This window comes from Pygoscelis adeliae, unplaced genomic scaffold (assembly GCF_000699105.1).
Source record: "Pygoscelis adeliae isolate BGI_AS28 unplaced genomic scaffold, ASM69910v1 Scaffold278, whole genome shotgun sequence".
Lineage (NCBI taxonomy): Eukaryota > Metazoa > Chordata > Aves > Sphenisciformes > Spheniscidae > Pygoscelis > Pygoscelis adeliae.
Window position 1 is genome coordinate 1,828,455 of NW_008825411.1, and position 20,607 is coordinate 1,849,061.

The 20,607-nt window shown below is 42.4% G+C and overlaps 1 protein-coding gene across 1 annotated transcript in view; it reads right to left on the reverse strand.

Moving 5' to 3' along the window:
- Positions 1-20,607, reverse strand: part of CHL1 (cell adhesion molecule L1-like) — a 61,796-nt gene that overhangs the window by 9,213 nt on the left and 31,976 nt on the right. Inside the window, exons 10-23 of the mRNA XM_009330627.1 lie at positions 19,398-19,529; positions 18,625-18,762; positions 17,831-17,942; positions 16,957-17,123; positions 15,274-15,439; positions 13,971-14,095; positions 11,048-11,149; positions 10,644-10,841; positions 9,716-9,786; positions 6,952-7,174; positions 4,262-4,377; positions 3,890-4,094; positions 3,534-3,656; positions 2,049-2,228 (exon numbers count right to left, since the gene is read on the reverse strand). Coding sequence (XP_009328902.1) covers positions 2,049-2,228; positions 3,534-3,656; positions 3,890-4,094; positions 4,262-4,377; positions 6,952-7,174; positions 9,716-9,786; positions 10,644-10,841; positions 11,048-11,149; positions 13,971-14,095; positions 15,274-15,439; positions 16,957-17,123; positions 17,831-17,942; positions 18,625-18,762; positions 19,398-19,529 — 2,058 coding nt within the window. The remainder of the gene's footprint in view (positions 1-2,048; positions 2,229-3,533; positions 3,657-3,889; positions 4,095-4,261; positions 4,378-6,951; positions 7,175-9,715; positions 9,787-10,643; positions 10,842-11,047; positions 11,150-13,970; positions 14,096-15,273; positions 15,440-16,956; positions 17,124-17,830; positions 17,943-18,624; positions 18,763-19,397; positions 19,530-20,607) is intronic.

The window sequence follows — 20,607 nt, forward strand, 5'->3', positions numbered from 1 at the left end:
GCATGCATACTCGCATATGTACATATCAAAAAAAGAGACTGACTTTTCTTTCTGATTCCAGACTGTAGTAGCAGGGAGAACTGCAAATAAATGAAAGCAATAGCGGTGATGCAGATCAAGTATATCAATGATAAAATGTGAATGAATCCATAGCTTCCACCTCAACATCTCCACTTTCCTGGCAGAACATATTGTGAAATTCTGAAATACCCATGGCACTGCCTGCAAAGGCTATATTACAGCAGTGGAAGCTATTCAAAGTCTTAAAATGAATGATGAAAGCTTTATGTTTTTATTACTAAAAACGGAACATAGTGGATATAGAATCACTGAATCAAACCCCAAAGAAACACAGCGTGCTCTATCACGGAGTTTCATTTCAGAGGGCACCACATTTTATATCTGTCATTTATGTGGTTTATTTTAAATTATAAACTTTGACTTTCGAAATCACTCCCTTTCTTCAAAAAGAGAGATTGTTTTAATTTTCAGCAATCACCTTGCTTCCCATACCACAGCTTAAAACCCCAAGAAGGTCACTGAAAAGAGTGATTTTTTTTTCAGCCTATCATGTTCAGTTGAAAAACATCTGAACAATTTAGCCAGCAAATAACGACACAAAACTCTAATGGCATCTCAGTGACAGATGCAGTGTCCTAATTTAGGGTGGCTTGAGAACCGGCAAGGAGCACACATTAATCGCAGAACTGGACCCTTGCGGCTTCTATTAATTATACCACTCTATTCTACAAGCATTTCACAAGAATCCGTTGTTGCCACTGCTGAAACAAAGTCTTAGGAAAGAAAAGAACGAGAACAAAATGAATGGCAACATTATCATCCTTTTAAGCATATCAGGCAGGGATGCATTTCATAAAACCTGACAAGGCTATTCAAAGAAGTTATAGACTTTCAAGTGGCCAAAACACATTATTCTGGCTGCCCAATGAAGGCCAGAAAAGGTAACTAATGAGGTGAAATTGTATATTTTTAGCTCGAAAGAAAAAGGATTTTTTACTTTCCTTAATGAAGAATAAATTTTAAACCATGCTGACAGATTAATAGTTACTACTACATGAGTACCTGCATACTACAGTGAGACTGGAGGCTACAAGACAGTTGAGTAGGAGTTTCACTTCTTGAGAAAATGGACGATAGTTCATTATTGTATCCTGAACTGGGACGTGATGACTTTAAAGTACTTTTTACTTGTTTTACCAGTAACTGAAGAGATTCTGCAATAGAATGTTGTGCAACAAGGACCATTTTTCTATTTTATATGAACATTGCTCCAGACTGTTATCATTGCTAAAAATGATGAAGCCAGGACTCTTGCTTATCACATTCTCTTTCTCCTTCCCCGTGGTAAGTGCACAGTAATGGTTTCTGATTAATAGCAAGGCCTTGTTCCTTGGTATTGTAGAGTTTTCAGACTTGCTGTGCACAGTACATTTTATTTCATTTCAGCTGAATGTGAAAGATGAGCTATCACATAGTGCTTGCGATTTTCCTTTAAATCACTGAACATCAGTGTTTTAGGATAGGATATAAGTGGCACACAAATGCTCACTTCCAGTCTCTGTTAAAATAATGATAAAATAATAATAAAATAATGGATCAAATGCACTGCAGTCAACTTTATGTTCATCTGGATTTTCCATGTCAAATACCTGCCCCTAATGCTGCTGGCAGTCCCCATCTTCATGCAAGGGCAGAATTTGTTTTTATAATATTACTGGGAACAGATTATCTAGATCTTCAATTTTCTGTTCGTGACTAAATGCAATTCACTCATTCAAATACAGCTTAAAGAGTTGATCGGTGGGAATAGAAACACAGTACTGTACAGCAAAATGAAACAGATAAGCTCTACTTTGCTGAAGAGCCGCATGGCTACATTAAAAAGTTCATTGATTGTTGTCATGGAAAGAAAAACAAATTTATTTCCTCTAATTACAAAGGAAATGTCAAGCCTGGGATATTCTCAATAGGTTTTTCCATTATTGTTAGATTTTCTCCACATAAAAACATATTGCCTATTAACTTACTCCCTTGAGCCATCGTTAGTCCTTCTTCTGTGACTGGCTTCCCACAGCCTTTGACTGTACAGGCCTTTACATAGAATTTGTACTTGGTACTGGAACGGAGACCTGAAAGCCTCCAGCTGAGCGTGGAGCGGTTGGTTACGCTGACGTCATTCAGAGGTCCGATTTCATGCGTTTCATTTACTGAAAGGGAAAAGGCAGTTGAGTCAGATCCAGCAGCTAAAGGCTACGAACGTGAAACATGTCATGAACACTCTTGCAAGGGAGGCACTCCGCAGTAAGTAGGAAGGATGAAGTCTGAATAATCATATCTCACCTTCCTGCCAAGTACTTAAATGGGATTTATCTCGTCCCTGTCAATCTCCCAACTACGCAGTGAGCTATTACTGTTCTTAAAAAGCTCTCTGATTCCAGATATGCACACACTGAGTGGGAGGCAAAAATTACTGTCTCCTAGATCATTAAATATATATGAATTGCTTCTTGCTTTGCTTCCAAACATCTGCAAACTTTTGCAAGCAAGTTAACGGATGGTTGCTCTGCTTTGCTCCGCTCTGCCTTGGCACAGTTGCCAGCTGCAGGAGGGGTTGCTACTCCCAAACTGCCTAAATAGACAGAGCCACTCTCTGCCCATAATCATCAAAACCAAAGGGAAGATCCAGCCTTCAGCCTCGGCTTGCAAAGGCAACTGGGCAGTTCTGTTATGAGCAGAGACAAGTGAAAAGAACATGTTTGGGTTTTTTTTTTTGTAAATAGGACACAGACTAAACCTCTGAGTTCCATCCTCAAAGAACATATAAAATACCCTGAATTGTCACCACACCTCACAGCTGGTGGTGTGGCAGTCTGGGACCAATACTGGATCTTGCCTGAGATTATCTGCTCTTCCCAGTTACTCAGTTCTTTCGTAGGCAAGAAAGAAAGAAACACCCCTGGTATTTAGCTGTTTCTCAATGCGACTGCTCATTAACGTGACTGGTGGTTAGTTGTCTGCATTTCTGCTGAGGCGTTGCACAGGGAGGAGGTGCTCACTGACACAATGTGAACATCTGAATAAACGTGGCTAAAGTGCTCTCATTACAAATTATTTTGTGTTCAGTAAGTTTCACTTCAGTAAAATGCACCTACAATTTATGGGTATTCTTCACTACTACGTTAGGTACAATTTGCAAATATGAAATCTTTGAATGAGTCTATAAATGTGGAATAGGGCATGGCAGCAATGTGAGCTTACATCGGAAAAGCGCATGGAAAACTTTTTACTCTGGAAGATGACTTTGGCCTGCCCTCTAGCAGGCTGCGCGCACATCGCAGTTCAAAACACATTGTTCTGATGCTACGGCTGTTATAGGGCTCTCAGAAACAGCCCTTCTTATCAGCCTCTGTTTTAAATAACCGTACATGTAAACCTTTTTTTTCTTTTTTTCTTTTTTTTTTTTTTAACTAATAATGCTTAAATTCTAAAATCAAAGTAAAACAAGCACATACTTATCTGGTATTGCAAAATGTAGCCAGTAAGGTGGCCGTTCGCTTTCTTGGGAAGTCCCCACGACAGAGTGACGGAGTCTTTGTCGAAGTTCAGGATCCTTAGAAAACGTGGTTGTTCGGGGACTGGAAGATACAGGGATTAGCTTTCAGAGAAGAAGATTGAACAGGTCTGTCTCTACACATACTTGTTAAACGATGATATAGTTTACCTCAAAACCTCCAGTTCCCCTTTCTAGTGAAGGGTTTTATGAATATTGGAGATTTTACAATCACTTTAAATAAGGAAATCAACTTGCCTTGTTACATGGACAACTTCTACTTATGTCCCTCCATCCCATATTCTCATTTCGTCTTACCTCCTTCTGGAGTTTCAAACACAACGGGGGAGCTTTCCGGGCCATCTCCTCTGGCGTTGTAAGCCAAAACAGTTAAGCGGAATTCACTGAAGGGCTCTAGACCGGGAATCATCCCATAGTTTCTGTCTCCTACAAACGTTAGGAAGTGTTTCTCTGGGTGATGCCTTTTTCCGTCCAGCATGCTTTTTGTTTTCCACCAACTGACCTGCATTGAGATTGGCATTTCTGTAACAAATTATATTTTATGGGGCTGAACATGATATTGGTTTCTCTCATCTTCCCAGAAATGAGAGACTGCAATCTATCCTCGATCTGGGATTCATTTAATAGCTTGTTCAACTGTATACAATTATTTAAAGGGAAACTCGTAACCTTATAGCCTCTTAGATGTCCACGAACTCTGTCCCTTGGTATTCCAAACCAGAAGACTTTGACCAGCGTGCTGTTCACAATATCCACCGACACGCCGGAAGGAGCGGCATCTGGAACTGTAAAAACAAAAGTGCTGCATATTAAAGACACTTAGAAGAGCTGAGTTTCACACTGTTCACAGCTACAGGGCTTGGCTTTCCAGCTCAAGCTGTGGCGGTTCATGCAGTCTTACTGCAGGCAAGAAAAAAGCCATTCCACCTGCATCCAGTGGGTGAAATGGGCCAATAAACATTATTTTGCAATATCAGGGCTTTCTGCTGAGGCCTGGAATACAGGTGCACTGGGACATATGAATTTCTATACCAGTATTTATGGTTTCCTGTTTCAAGTAATGCTTACAGCAGTGAGAAGAATAAAAAAAATGATTAACACAGCACTCAAGAAGGCAATCATAAAGATTTTTTTTATAATCAATTTCATTTTACTACTAAGCTCATTAAACAGTAGGATTTTAATCACTACACAACACAGAGAGCTATTATAGCGCCTGAAAAAAAGAGGCCTTGATCCATCGACAACTGAATTGCAAGGAAGATTTTCCACTGATAGGTATAAAATTAGATCCATCACAGACACACAAAGAAAATAAACATGCTGCGGGGTTTCTTCCTCTCTGTTCTCACTATTCACCACCTCTCTGCCATACACTCTACGGGGGAGAGAACATGCACCACCAAGCCTTCCTGTTGCCCACCTCTGGGTGCGCAGTGGGCATTCTCCTGTCTGAAGAGCACCGAGACCATTCCCAGCACCAAAACCTTATGCTGGTGAAACACCAGGAAGCGCTCGGCAGGTTGTAAACATCAAACTGGTCCATTCAGGGTTGATAACGCAGACCTCAGTGCGCTCACTCCACGAGAGGAGCGCTCCAGAGAGCCCGCCTAAGGATTCGTTTCCCTCCGTAAAGCCGGTAACATTTTTTACATCTGTGGCTACCACAGTAACTTTACTGACTGTTTCATATCATCTACCGTGGATCATGATACTCCATAACGGCTTCTGCGAGAAGCTGCAGCAAGTGGAGAGGAGGGGGCAGCAGCACCTAGACTACTGCTGCTGGGGAGTGACTGCTGCGGCATGTGGTGGGTTAAATCAAGGGCGTGGCTTGTCTGGTCATTTTAATAAGCAGCAAAACACATGCTTGTCTTAGTTGGCTAATCCACCGTAGACTTTTCAAAGGCCATTCAAACTGTCAGTTTATTTCATTCTTACGAAAACAACTTAAAGACTTCAGATTCTGCATGGGATGAAAACTGTCTGACTTTAACTAATAAAATTAATCTGCGGATCTGGAACACGGACCGTTCGCTGGCCCTCCTGGCCCCTCTTTGCCAACAGCTCCCAGCCCCTGCTGCTGAGCGTTTACAAATGCAATAAGTATTTGTATTTGGGATCAGGGAAGCTTGTCACCTCACGCTAGCTGGCCACCATGCTCTTTACTCCCTTGCTGATTTAAATCCTTAATTCCTACAGAAAAGATTTTTTTTTTTTTTTGGTGGTGGTAGTGCTTAACTGGGTTGCTTCCTGAAGTGAGGTCTGGCATTTCTTTACTGCAGCTGGATACATTTCCAGTCCTCCGAATATCTTCTATAGCCATGCAGTAAACACCAAAGGGGACAGGCTGCTGTTCGAAGATGTTGGGGTGGCCTCAGCAGGGACATTATCCAGTGTCCCACAGACATAGCAGGGCTGTCACATCCCACATGGCACCAGCATTAATTCTATTAGCAGGGCAATCCTCCCACATGTTCACCTCTCCTAAAGGGACATGATTATTAAAGCCCACCATGAAGCTGGAGCTCGAAGAGCATGTGCAAAGGGTGGGTATCACAAGCGGTTGCTGTGATTTCAGAGCAGCCCAGGGCATCTATTTTGTGAAAATGGGTGGCAAGGGGAGAAAGTCTCTCTGTTTGGTCTGGCCTGGATGATGCACTGTGGGCCAGGCAGAGTCCAAAATCAGAGGTGGGCAGGCTCTGAGAAGACCCCGGGAGGGGGCTTGGAGCAGGAGTAGATCCAAAGCAAAGCCTTACAGTGGAGGAAGACTTCTCCAGACATACAGGGAGGCCTGAAAGGGGGCTGTGCCACCCGGGAGTCACGGAAAGCCACGGGAGAGAAACCCAGGCTGGAGAAGAGGGCCTGTTCTTCAAGGACTCAATGACAAGGTAACACCCAGTATACATGGGAATGTGGCATCACCTATAAATTCACTATACGCCCAGCGCCTGAGTGTGTGTACTTAATTGCCAGAATACTTAACTTCTGACGGTGTTAAAACTGTTGAATCGGGCCCCAGACAAGCTAAAGACCTTTTTCCCACCAAGTACAACACAATGACTGCTACACTTCATAGACTTCTTATGGACTGTGGCCTTCAAACAAGTATCCACATTAAGCCAGCAACTGAGATTAATGAAAGCACAAGTGACCTTTCCAAAAAAACCCTCAAACTCCAGCAAGCTGGCATCCACAGCACTCAGCATCAGGTGTATCTGCATCTCATGTAGCCCATCACGCTGCATTTAAGCAGTTTTGGCCATGGGCTGCCTAATCCATCACTCCATATCCGATCGTTTTGCATCGCAAGAATCCCCCACGCAGCGTATTTTTACATGAAGGTTTCCGCTATTTACCATCCTCTCCTGAATATCCGATGGTAACATTTGGTTCAGGACCGGACCCTAAATTATTTACTGCTTGGACTTTGATCTCGTAAGGCACGAAGGTGGGGGTGTTTCGCAGGGTCAGAGAATGCTTCTTCACCGTCTCCTCGTTCCAGTCCACCTCGACTCCCTGCTGCCGCCAGCTGACTTTGTACTCCAGCCCCGGCCCGTTCCTCTCCACGGGTTTCAATGGCTGCGGAAGAAGTTAAAAGAGATCCTGTCTGCCTTTGTTGCAGTAATCATGAAACAGCAGCTGAGGAGAGGGGGGAATAATTTTGGAAAGCGTGTTATAACATTGGGAGAGAAAAGGGGGAAAAAGAAAGCTTTAACTTTTCGCTGCTGTGTTAATTCTAAGACGACTGGAAGAAAAATGTCATAACTTCAAAAGAAAGGGGGGTGAAAGGCAGAGGAACAGTTGGATTAAAACCAGATTGCTAGTAGACATATTTCTGCATGCTACATACATCAGTTTTTGTTTTGTCATAGGTTTTCTTTGTTTTCTTGTGTGATATAAAACTGTATTCCTTTTAGCACAACTAAAATGCATGTTTTGGCATAAGGCTGTGTGTGTCTTTCAGTACAGCTAAAATCTGTGTTTTTTCTTAGAATTTTATGTAGCACAGCAAGATGGGTCATTAAAATTTAGATTTGTTCTAAATATGCACCAAATGCTTGAAACTATGCCTGGACATTTAATGTGCAACTGCTGTGCTACTCTTTTTTACCGATCAGCTGAAGAATTCATCACAGCACGGTTCCCATCTAATTAACATTAATTTATAAAATATTAGAAGACATATAGCAATGGATTGTCATGAGACATTCTCCAATTAAGTTTATTTCTCTGAAAATGTACTACTTTAATTAATTAAGTTGACTGGTCACCTGCACTACCAAGACGATGGGTTTTTTTTCAGTCCACTGAAAAAGCTGTGGGTATTTCCCACCACATAGCCTACTTTTAATAACATTTAAATTATATATTCTACATATCAAATATATAGTAACTGATACGTATCCAAGCTGCACACAGAGGTCTGTAACGAAACGGCTTCGACTTGCAAGGGCCAGCAGAAAGCGATTCCCCATCAACCCGACCGACCGCCGCTCCTCATGCATGGGGGAACTTAGGTCTGGAGGATCTGCAAAAATTCCCATTTATCTGCTCTGAGGGTACGAGGACCTTCGGGATGACTGTGGCCAAGGAGCCGGTAGACTGGGCAGCTTTCTAACAGGCACCGCTGGGAGAATCACCTCCATGGCAAAGATCCCAGGGAATGGGACTTGCAAGAGAAGCTGAAGTAGTAAAAAATTCCTACACAAAAATAACTTCTTGTTTAGAGTTAAATTGCAGCACTGCTTGACTCTTATTTTGATGTCCCTTAACGCTGCAAATCCTTGGCTGAAAAGCTAGTCACTAATGCTCATCTGGTCTCTTAATCCAAAGTAGGCAGATTAACATTGTTTTACAGCCTTTGTCTGCCAGAAATAGTATGTTCAGTGCCTAGCATTTCCTCTGAAAAGCATACAGGGAACACCATAAATAAATGAATATCCTGTTTACGACATTTAAATGACTCAACAAGATTTAACAAAGCCTGTCCATCCCATTCTCTGCCTTCAGTCTCAGTTTTCACTTCTACTTTTGCCCTGTCTGAGCAGTGGATTACGGGCTTCCCGGCAAGGGGGAGCGCTCGTTCTTTGTTCAACAAACCGTTGGTCATAGTAGCATTTCCCAGCCGTGCTGGTAACTACCACTCTGCATTTCTTCCGAGAGGCAGGACTGTCTTCCCTGACCCTGGGCTATGTTGCAGAACAAAAATCCCCGTTCAAATCCAAGTCAATAGATCTAGAGGGCCATCTCCTTTTGGCGCAATTATAGCCTAAGCCATGAATTCACACTGGGGAAACATTTATTGTTCTTTGCTGCAAGCAGCAGATTGAGAAGTAAATCTCATGTAAATTGTGTTTAATTCCAGCCACAAAAAATATGCTTCCTTCCACAGTTGTTGAAATTTGTGTTAAGTGAAGGAATATATCTCTTTCTAAATTGTTGGCACGGAAGCTGTAAGCTTAAAAGCCAGGGAATTTGAAGACTGGAAACCATCCTTGAGACTTTTACACAATTCCTTTGACACACATGCTCAGGAGCTTCATCTACACTCCTTTAGTCCTTGGTGTAAAAATTCAAGCTCACATTCTCTTGGCCAAGTGATCTGCGTCATTTTTAAATCTCCAGACTGGAAGGGCAGAAGCTATATGCAAACCATCCCCTCCCTGGGCCTGGCTGCTCCTCCTGCAGAGCAGGGTGAGACCACAATTATTTTAAGCACTTTCCCGTATGCAAAGTGCACAGAAGAAGAGCGTACTCTGGAGGATTCTCACTGTGCTTTATAGGACTTGCGAATTTCTTCATAATCTGCAAAGTTAGATGTAAAAAATTGACTTTTGAATCAAAATGAAACTAGGGGAGGAAATCCAGAACACATTTGAGTCAATAACAACTTTACCTTTGACTTCAGAAGCATCAAGGGTCCTACCTATGGAATTTGCAAATATTTCCTAAAAAACAGAGGTGGGGGAAGGGGAGATAAAGTCAAGGGATCCAGGGTTTTTTTTTAATGTATTTATATTAAAACAACATCCTGATAAATTCCATGCTGCTTTAGAAACTGCTGCTTGAAGGGAGAACCTTTTTCTGATATTGTAGCACTGACAGACAGGTTTGCCTTACCTCCCATTTCATCACCATTTCATCTGGTTCAGAAGCTTCAACTCGGATGTTTTCTGGGTTCTTGTCTGGAGCTGGAACCACACGGGTGATAAGGTTAGTTTGCATATCCTGGGTTTTATTTGCATTTATTATTTAAATGCAAAAAAAGGGATGCAAAAAACTTTTCTTATTTCCGTATTACTGACAGTGAAAGACACCTAAACAAAAAACGTTCATGAGATTAATTACTTGGATCAGCAAAGCTGCTGTGACCGAAACACATTGTTTATGCAGTTTTGATTCCTAAGTGCCCTTGCTGGTTGGAGCCACCAGCTAACATGAAACCGTGACTTTTGGATTTCAAAGCACCAGATGTAGGGGGATTATGAGGAGGAGATTTTTCTCCCTGTGGGGACAGTAAACAGAAGGTATATCATTAGTGGGACGCACACAGCTGAAAAGCTGAAGAAGGACCTGAAATTGAAGTAAAGGGGGAAAAAGGGAAAGAAAAATGCCAGGGAATGCAAATGCTGTGCTGAACAGTTGGCCGCTAAAATGACTTTCAGGGATACAACATTTTCTGTCACAGTGAGAAATGCACTGCGAATGGAGATTTTTGACAAGCTTAGTGCTGCTGAAAGGCTCCCCATAAACCTCAAAGATCCTCTCCAGCAACTGCTTGCCCATAAAGGGCTGCAACAGGCTTTAAAGGTGCAAAATCAGCAGAGCTCAGGAAAGCTGTATGCCATCGGTACCCTGGTAGGAAACACCCTGCTAACCACGGCAGCGTAGACTCCTCACTTTGGCATCCCTGGACTGCCACTGAGCAGCGAAAGCAGCACAAGTGAGCCTGACTTCTTTACACCCCTCTGAAGCACAGGAGGGCACTGTTATTCCCAGCAAAACACTAAAAATACTAATATTCAGAAAACTAGATGGCAGTGTTTACCAGCCGGAGGCGTTGCATAGCGCAGCGATGGTTTACTAGGCTGGCTCCTTCCCACAGCGTTCACAGACACGACGCGAAACTGGTAATTCACATACGGGGCCAGTGACAAAAGGGCTGTGGCGTCGTTCCCCGGGGCTCGGGTTAGCTCCTGCCACCTCCCCGGCTCCCACCGGTTCTCTTCAAACTCTATAATCGACTCTGGGGAGGAAAAGAAACAAAACAAAAGAAAAAAGAGCCTGCATAAACAGCTTATAAATAGCAAGGATGGAAACGAACTTACAACAAATTAACTGTCATAGTAAAACCAATTAAGTATGGCTGTGAGCACGGTTTGTTCCTTCTAACAGCCATGAGGTGCCATAATGCTAAACAGCGCAAGATGATGCTACTAAAATCCTTCATACCATTAATAGGGCTGTTATGACTGGCCCCGGCTTTCCAGGATAGTCGAACACTTCGGTTTTGATTTTCTGAGAGCTGAAGGTCTTCTGGCGGATCAGGAACATCTGAGAAATAATGAAGAAGCGTCAGGAGCATGGCAAGCTCTTCCTGTTTGTCTTGGCATTTTCCAAAGGACTGAACAGCAAGTTCAGTGAAGATGGTGGTAAAACATTTTTTGATTTCAAAATGGACAAAATTAGGAAAGTGGGAATTGCTTTTAAAGATCCTTTTTATTACAGAAAACCAGGCTGAATCTTCTGGTCCTGCTTTCTCCCTTATAAACGCAATATCCCTTCTCGAGTTCATTCCCACCTACTCTCATTACTGTGCTTGCAGCAACAGATTTTTCTTTTCAAATCAACACTAAGATCCATTTAATCATTAATAGATATTGACACTGCTCTTAGCAGAAAGTTATATTAGCATCAATTGGATTTACTCTGGTGCAAACCAGAGTGGTAGAAGGTGACTCAGCTCCGACAGTTATCGAACTTGGCCTTTTAGAGTATGAGTGGAAGGATAACATTCATTATCCCAGCCACGGGGACCTACATTAAAAGGAAACAAGAGAATTCATTACCTGCCAGCTCAACTAACGCTGCCCAGAGAATATATCAAGAGTCAGAGTTGTTGGTGGTTGGTATGATAACTGCCCTGCACCTCCCCAGGACAAGTGCGGGACTATACAAGCCCTGGGCACAGGACTACCCTGCTGCTGTCAGAGCTCACTTTTCAGGGCTGCGGTTCCTGCCCCTTAACCAGGGCTGAGGTGGGTCCCTGAAAAACTGCAGAGCAGCACCATCGAAATAGGCTGCTCCCCCTCACGGTCCTGGGAGATGGCAAGGGGGGCACATGTCCGCAACACCAGCCGGTTTCTCACCAGCATCAGGGGCAGAAGAGGTGATCTGTGGCATGGGTCGTCTGCCAAACTGCCTGTAATTGAATGAACGCTTTCAAATTTAGCGGATTCAGACTGACAGAAGTTTATCTTCCTTATGGCTTGCTTTGACAATTTGCAGTCTGATTGCATTGGATCGGTTTGGCGACTGAAATGTATAGGGCCTGGCCACACTTTGGCCAATTAAAAGAGTGATTTCTCACTGCAGGGGGCTGCTGGTAAGCCCTCATCCTTCCAAAGTCACACACACACACTCTCCCTCCTTAAACATAGGGCTGGTGTTTCAAATTCTAAAAAATGTACAGACCAAGGAAACGAGATTGCACAACTTCGGGTCTTTGACGTCCTCCTGCCCCAATGTCCCAACTACCTTTTTGGCTGACAACATCATTTCTTATAGGAAAAACAGCCACCTCAACCACGAAGACTGTCTCTGTCATTGTGGAAGAAATTAATTGTGTTTGTACTGAATTTTTTAAATAACAATATTGAGTTTTCTTGTTTATCTCAGGGTACAACAAAAAGTTAAAAAGGTTATATTTGGGTTGGGTTTTTTGTTTTAGTTTTCTTTGCATTTCTTTCCCCTATTTCTGTGGCACTTGGGAAAAATCAGGAAAGCACAGTTTAATCTACAGGCATTTTGCTATTCTATTCTTGGAGCATATCTTGTGTTAAAATTCAGTATATTTCAAGATGGCGATGGTGCATCTTAAAGATACTCACCCCTCTATCTGTTCATTAATCATAGAACAAATACTTAGAAGTATTCTAACTGAATATTTCTTTTGCTCTTAGCCCATATTCTGGTGTCTCCATCTGTGCCGTATTTAGTTCTTTAGCCATCTCACAAGTCTTTCATTGCAAAAGAAGCCTGAATTTTCCATTTGGAAAATAACAGATATTGTTAATCCACCAAGACCTTTCCAGTATACAATAAACATGGGGGAAAGAGCACAAGACTGTTTTTCCTCTTCTGCAAATCACCTTTTTAAAAGGGAATAAAGTGCTTCATGAAATTTTCATAAGTAATGTAATGAATAGTCTACAAACATTTTGAATTATACAGCACTAAAGAACACAGTACCATAAATAATGTGCATAGCATCTTCTTAATTTACTATTTACTGAAAAATACCATTTATTTAAAGTGTGAAAACACCTCAAAGGTCAGATGGTCTTAGTTCTTGTTGCAATCACTGCCAGAAATAAATAAAAATGTAAAATGAAGCAAAATTTAATGAAATTAAAATGATGCAAAACTGTCCACAAAACAGAATTTTAGCTATTGGCTGATGCCCTTAGGTGCAAAGGACTGCACATCACTCCACAAGTTCACGCCCTTAATTTCAAGTGGTCCTTCAGGAAGGGAGGCAGGTTGTAAGGACGCTCACACAAGGTCAAGCTTCAGACTCTGTGGGTCAAGGCTTTTTCTCTGCTGCGGACTTGCTCTTTGCCACTGGACAAAAATTTATGCTCAGATTCACAGAGATAATTGGTACTTTTAGGTGCTTAACTTCCACCGATCTTCAGAGGAGTTGGACATCTAAATACTGGCCTTACGTCTTTCTTCTTCAAAAAATAGTCCAAGCGGTAATTCACGTGCAAATCTCTAGTAAAGTGGGGTGAAGGACTGACCAAGGACTTCAAAGCAGAAGCAGAGCCATTCTTAATATGCTATTACACCTTCCAGCCTGGGCAAGCTCCTACAGCCACTGTGGGTGACTCCTCAACTGAGAAAAAAGGCTGCCTCGTCCTAGGTATAACAAAGATTAAAAATAAGTGAAAAGTTTGCGTCAGCATCCCCGTTCCAGGAGACACAAGGATAGCACAACTGAAGTTAATGAGTGAGAGGTACATTGCACCTCTGTGAAACTGGGTTATTGAGGCTCTGTAACTGAATTGGGCAAAAGAAGCAAATAAGCAAAAGTGCTGCAATGGCATTATGTACTGCACGGAGCTGTCTGCACACCGGGAAAATACCCTCTTACCAAGCACAATTAACTGCGATTCGGCTGTGACACTGTCCAGAGAAGTGCTAGCCACACACGTGTAAACTCCTTGATCCTCCAATGCCACACTTGATATGAACAGTGTATCCCTGTCCGGAATTATCCTGCGGTGCAAAAAAAAAAGGTACATACAAATAAGGAAGAGAAAAATCTGTAAGATAAGCATATGACAGACAGACACCGTTGTTCTTCGAAAAACTGTTCACAAAAAAACTTGGTAACAGGACATTTTGAATAACATAATTGCACATTAGGCCTATTACTTTAAAACGTAATTGTAGTTGTATTATACACTGTGCTGTAGGCTATTATTTGTATTTTGTAGCAATTTAGCCTCCATGGCTGGAAGTTGGCACGTCTCTCTTGGTCTGAAAAGAGCCACATTGATATGCATCGGCTGAGTGTCTGGAACGTAGGATTTTGGCACATCATTAATGAGGCAAATACATGGGCTTTACGTCTGAATTTTTGAAAGGGTTGAGTAAAACCGAGCGTTCCCAACCCACTTGTGTAATGTCCAATGCACCAGGGGAAGTTGGCATTAACCCAGGCACACGGGCTCCGGTGCAGACATGGCATTTGCTTGGCACTATCTCCCCACGCTATGTGGCCTCAGCAGGATCTTCAACCTCTCCAGCACTGCAGTATTTAGGAAACCATCTCTCTTCTGTGGTAATTGATAAAGACATCTCATTTCCCACTGTGGGACCCTTCATATGGGAAAAAGGCTGAGATCCATCCCCTCAAGGTCAATGGAAACACAAGAGTAGGGCAAAATTCAGCCTGCACTTGCAAGTCCTAAACTCATATGTAGGAAAAACTCATTGCTTTTAGTGTGTACGATTTTAGGCAGAATCCCAGAAATCTGTTTTACATTCATTTTAACATTACAAGGACTTGCTTTGGCCAAACAGGTATAAAAGATGGGAAAATAATAGTTCCAGTGAAGTGGAAAAACAAAACCCCAGTTGACTGCACTGGGGCTAGGGTTGTATTTTTGGGCTGAACCAACATTTACGCAATATTCTGCTGTGATGGTGAGAGAGTTAATAAAAACCAAAATAATTTGCCAGCCATGGCTCAAAACTCATATAGATGCATTTATATTTATATTTATATGTATATAAAATGCAGATCTATTCACATATCGCATGAAGAATTCTTGCAGACATAAATTTGCATTTCACGCTATTAAGTCTCATGTTTATTGAAACTCATGTTCCCGCACCATACAGCATTATTCAGCTGAGATCAAGAAAACTCTTGTTTCTTCCCTGCTCACCTGCCATCTTCCGTACTGTTGACTGGCAGCTCATCTCCATCTTTCCTCCAGGATAATTTAAAACTGTGTTTCAAGTGTGAATCATACTCAGACTGACATTTCAATAAAACTGAATGTGATTTCAACACTCGGGGGTTCTTTGGAGTAACAACAAGTTTTGTAGCATCTGATTGATCACAGAAAAACACTTTGATTAAGAGAGAGAGACTATTACATCAAATTTTCACCAAGCACTTCATATCTAAAAATCAACTTTAGGAGCAATGATCATGAGTTTTTTGTTATATATACAAACATTTCAAGTGAAGGATGGTTGGTTTTGAAATAGATATTTGCCAGGATTTAATTTTCTATCTTCCAAAATTCTTTTTTAGTTCACTCCAAACCAAAGAGCTCCAGGAAAAAAAAGCACAAAAAAAAGTCACAGGTGAAAATCCTTTTAGCAGACTGTCATAAAATGGATGATTAAAAAAAAGCTTGAATATGATTTTTATGTCCAATTGCCATTTGAAATAGGCTTTGGCAACGATCCAAGAAAAATTACAAGCTTGTTAAAGTCAAGTGAGAAAAAATTATTGCAATCAAGTTTGTTCTTTTAATTGACTCTAATCTGAATGCAGAAACAAATGAGTAAGTAAGAAAGCAGTTGGCTGAATTTCTTTTTACAGTGAAATTTTGTTCTGTGAGAATTTCATTGTACATTTTCATGTTTATTATCACTGTAAAATTTAGAAAGCAAAGGGGGTGGGTGGAAACAGAACACAAAAAGAGTGTTTCTTTCTCAAGTTTGTCACAGCAAACCTGCATCTGAGAGTCCTTTTGAGAACTCTGCTAATTGATTATTGAAGTGGGTTTTTTTTTAATTGGCAAGCCCTAAATGCTAAATAAATTTGCATGCAACCCGCTAAATTTAACCTGTGTGCTCAACAGAAACTGTCCACTACCATCACCCCCCCCAGGGAAAAACCCCTCCTGCCCAATCAACCAAATAAATCCCTTAAAACAGAAGTAGAGCGCAAGGTATGTCTCTGCAATGTATGAGTAAACGCATTTTAGTAATTATTTTCGCTATTTAAAAATATTTGCCAAGTTGATAATCAGGCAAAGGCCCACTGCAAAGCCCTCAAACTAGCAGCATCCCCTAACTCATCCTGCTGCAACGTGCTTGGTGCTCGCTGCGGGTATTAATTCAGTTTGGGGTGTACCTTCTGATCAACAGATGGGAAGTAGCTTTAGGGAAGGAGGAAGCCCACAGCTGCGGGAGGCGCAGGGACCCTGTCTGGCTCAGCAAGGACCCCACCAAGCCCACGAGCACTGGGAGGGCTCTGGGCTCCCAAGGGCCAGCCAAGAACCCGCTCTGAGTGTAACAGGACTGATGGCAAGAAGGAGGGCAAATCCTTTCAAGATACTAAAGTTAACAGATCTGGGAAGTAAACCACAAGTTTTTGGCAGCTTATGCAGCTTCTGGAAGTGTCAAGAGATAGTAAACATCACGTGTGAGCAGGAGAAATTGCACAGAAAAACGGAGACAATTTCAGGTCTTAGTATACAGAGAATTTATAGCCTCACAGAATAAATTTGTATCTTGGACTGAGTATTTACTAATTACTTATTTACTGAAAATTTGCAAATATAAAACCTTAGCAGATGTCAAAGTCTTTCTATTCATAAGTGAGACATTACCTCTTATATCCAGATTAGCAGTGATTGCTCTTTTTCCAACAGAGTTCGCAGCCCAGCAAGCATACGATCCTGAGTCTTCTTTCTTTGTTTCTTTGATCTCTAGAGTGCCATTCTTATTTAACTCATAGCGTAATGTTGAAAGTGGCTCTATGCTGTCATCCTTAGTCCTAAAGAGGATAATAATAGCTATGGGTTATTTCTAGGGCTGCAGGAACTGTTCTTTCATGGTTAGCAGATATTGCAGGGGACACAGGAATTTTGGGAGCTGGCCTCAGCTCTGCCACTGAGCAATCAAGTCAAGATTAGTAAGTCACTTTACCCACGTGCAGCAAATCATAAAGGCACATAAGCTTCCTGCAACGCAAAAACACACCGACAGCGTCTAGCAAGGTCTTTAAACTAGTCTGGCTGAGTCTTTAATCTATAGCTGTCATCTGCAATTTTATTGCGCCTGTCAGGTGCTATGACAATCCTGTGATTTCCAACCATATGGAACCATTTCCAGGTGAATATGCTCTGTAAGTCATTGTGTTCCCACCTCAATAATGTGTCCAAACTTAAAAAGTTGCCAACGTTAAACTAAGGCCGATGAAGCTGTAGCAGGATTTGGCTATATACAGCATGGCTTGGTTTAATGAATATCCCAGCACTTGTCTCACACAGCTATTGAGGACTTTCATAAACCTTTTTTTTATAAACCATTTCTTCAGGGTTCTTGAAAGTGCATTTAAACACAGAATACATATCTTATATACAGTTTTGTTACAAATTTCTAATTTTAACTCAATAGAAATAATAACTAGTACATTTTTCAGTGTTTGGGGAGCCTGTATGAACTTGTTTCACATGAAAACATCAGTTCTCAGTGGCTTACCATCTAATATCTGCTGCAGGTGAGGCAAAAATTTCACAGTGCAGGAAAGCACTGTAACCCACAACTGTGGCATAGTTTTCACCATCTGAGGTCAGTATTAAGGGAGCAATATCTGCAGAAGAGAATGCAAAATGAGCAGCACTGAATTTCAGAATTGGGAATATAAGTACTGTCCCTGCATCATCCCCTTTTCCAGCAAAGGTCAAAGGCTTAGCCACTTAATGGGAATTTCAATGCCTTTTGGAACCAGTTGCACTGAGCTCTCATAAGCTTCACTGACAAAGATAACAGTGGTTGACTGCTGGACATGTCAGAACATGAAACATCAGTGTGCTCCAGGAGAGAAAACAGACCCCGTTCTGCTTCCTCTAGAGACCTCTTTTATTAAATAAATTCCCATCACTCCCTTTCTTCAAAGAACAGGCTGAGCATCACAACTGAAATTAAAGATTAACAATACACTTAATAATTCAAAAACAGAGTTGTGGTCACAATTCAGCCCCCAGTGCCTTTAGTACATTTGAATTCAAAAGGTTTTGAGTCCAACCACAACCATGTTTTGAAAATAATGAATATATCAAACTTCATGAGCACTTATGCTAAGCATATAATATTGCCCATGGTAAGGCTTGTTGCATTAGTTTGGACAACATATTTCTTAAAATCGGGGGCCAATTCAAAGGAGCCATGACATGGTTACAATCCCTGAGCTGTTCTGAAGCATTCAATCAGCAGAATGGGACACTTCAGTTAGATCTTTTCTCATGAACAGGAAAGGCCAGGAGGGTACTCACTGAGGACGTTCACGTTGGCGCTAGCAAGGATGGTGCCGTGCTTGTTGCTGGCCTCGCACTGGTACACAGCACTGTCCTGAAGCTGAAGGTTGGTAAGGCTGATCTCTCTGGCAGAGATTCTCCCTCTGAAGGTCCTACCTGGAAAGACCCAGACTGTGTCAGAGACAGAGAAAACACCATGACTGTGGAGTTCACAGTCTCTCCTCACTGCTTCAAAGTCAAAGGCAAAGCACATCTTCAGGATCAAACCAGGACCTTGCTCAACAGCCAGAGAGCAAGTTGCAAAGCACTGCCTTTGCCAGCAGTCATGTGGCCTAAAACAAGTGCTCTACACCACCAATTTCCAGTAAAATCCCCACACAGCCTTTTTAAAATGGTAGTAATAAAACTGCTACACCAGGGAGCAGGGCTTGGTGCTCCCCAACCACAGAGTCATTTGTGCTTGTTCAGAAGCACAAAGAAAGACCGGGAGCCCTCAATGAGCATAAGCTATCCCAGATCCCCAAAAGATGGGAGCGTTACGGGGTGGGGCAGAGGCAGTAACTCACGGGTACCACCACTCCACAGCCCTGCAGCTTTCAACCCTACTCTCTTCAAGAACCTGTTTAAACATCAGCTTTATTAAGTAAATAAGGATTAACTCATGTCTAAATAGATGCCAAACCAGCCATCACTCAGTGCATTAGGATTTGTGTGGCCCCTCTAACTGGGCACAACACAGGCACATCCCACCCGGCCACCACCTAAAGGAGGACGCTGGACCTTGCACTTACTATCGATGGGCATCCCATTAAGTTTCCACTGAATGGTTGGCTCTGGGTTGCCAATAGCTTCGCACAGCAGCACAAGATTTGTTCCTACGCTGTAAACACCACCTTCGGGCTCCTTTATCCACCGAGGAGGCTCTGTAAAGAGGGGACATAGCAGGTATCAGGTGCACAGCGAGACAAGTCTAACTCTGCTATTGCTATGGTCCTCCAGGAGATGGCAAACGCTGCCGACAGTCCCCAGCCAGCTCCTAGCAGTCTACTGCGCAGCTGTATTGTATTTCTTGCAAAATGATGTTACGAAAGGTAAAATCAGCATCAGCACACATCTATTTCTGTCCTTCAGACTTTGTGAAATGTGAGTGTCAGGGAGAGAGTGTAAGGAATGGACAGTGTTTATCCAAGTGGAAAACAAATGCAAATGGGAGGTGAGAGGCTGGGGAAGGAGGTAAACCTGCACGGGTCGGCATTTTCACAAGGACCCTCAGACATGAGACTGTGCTCTGTGAAATGAAGTGAGACTATTTCAGCAACTCAAACAAGATGCAAATATCCATCCAGCTCAAATCCCCCTCACTAGGCATGAGCAAGTGACTTCCACCGACTTGCCCAGGAGTGGCCGGAAGGCAGAGTACGGCGGTGCAGCGGAGCTCCACGACAGCACCTCCATCTGCCTATCTACGTGTGCTGAGGAAATGCACTGTGATTTTTGATATTCTGGTTTTCCATCATGTGTTCAGATGAGAGGCTGATCCGTAACATATTTAGGAATGATGAAACATTCTTTCACCGCTGGGGATGAGAGAACCATCATCCTGAGGAGCGGTCCAGAAAGGTTGCCCACAAGGTGGTGGTAGAGGAGCAGCAGTGTACTGCTGCATTCCCTGTGCTCTCCTCTTTCCCAGCACTGCCAGCTAAACTGGGGCAGCTCTGGGGAAAACCTCTCCTCTGCAGAGCAGCCCCTGAGTATCAGGTACCCAAACCTCATTGGAAACACACAACCATAAGGGAGGGAAGGGAACTGAGAGGGGAAAAAAAGCATTTATCTGATGAATGCTTTGTTCTCTACAGACTGAACACAAGTCCCTGAGCCTGCCTACCCTTCAGTGGGCAGCCTCAATCTAAAACACAGCCTTGAATTCATCATTCCCTTTCCCTGAGAAGCAAGAAAATTCCAAATTTTAATTCCAGACCTGACACTACCTCTTCTGCATGT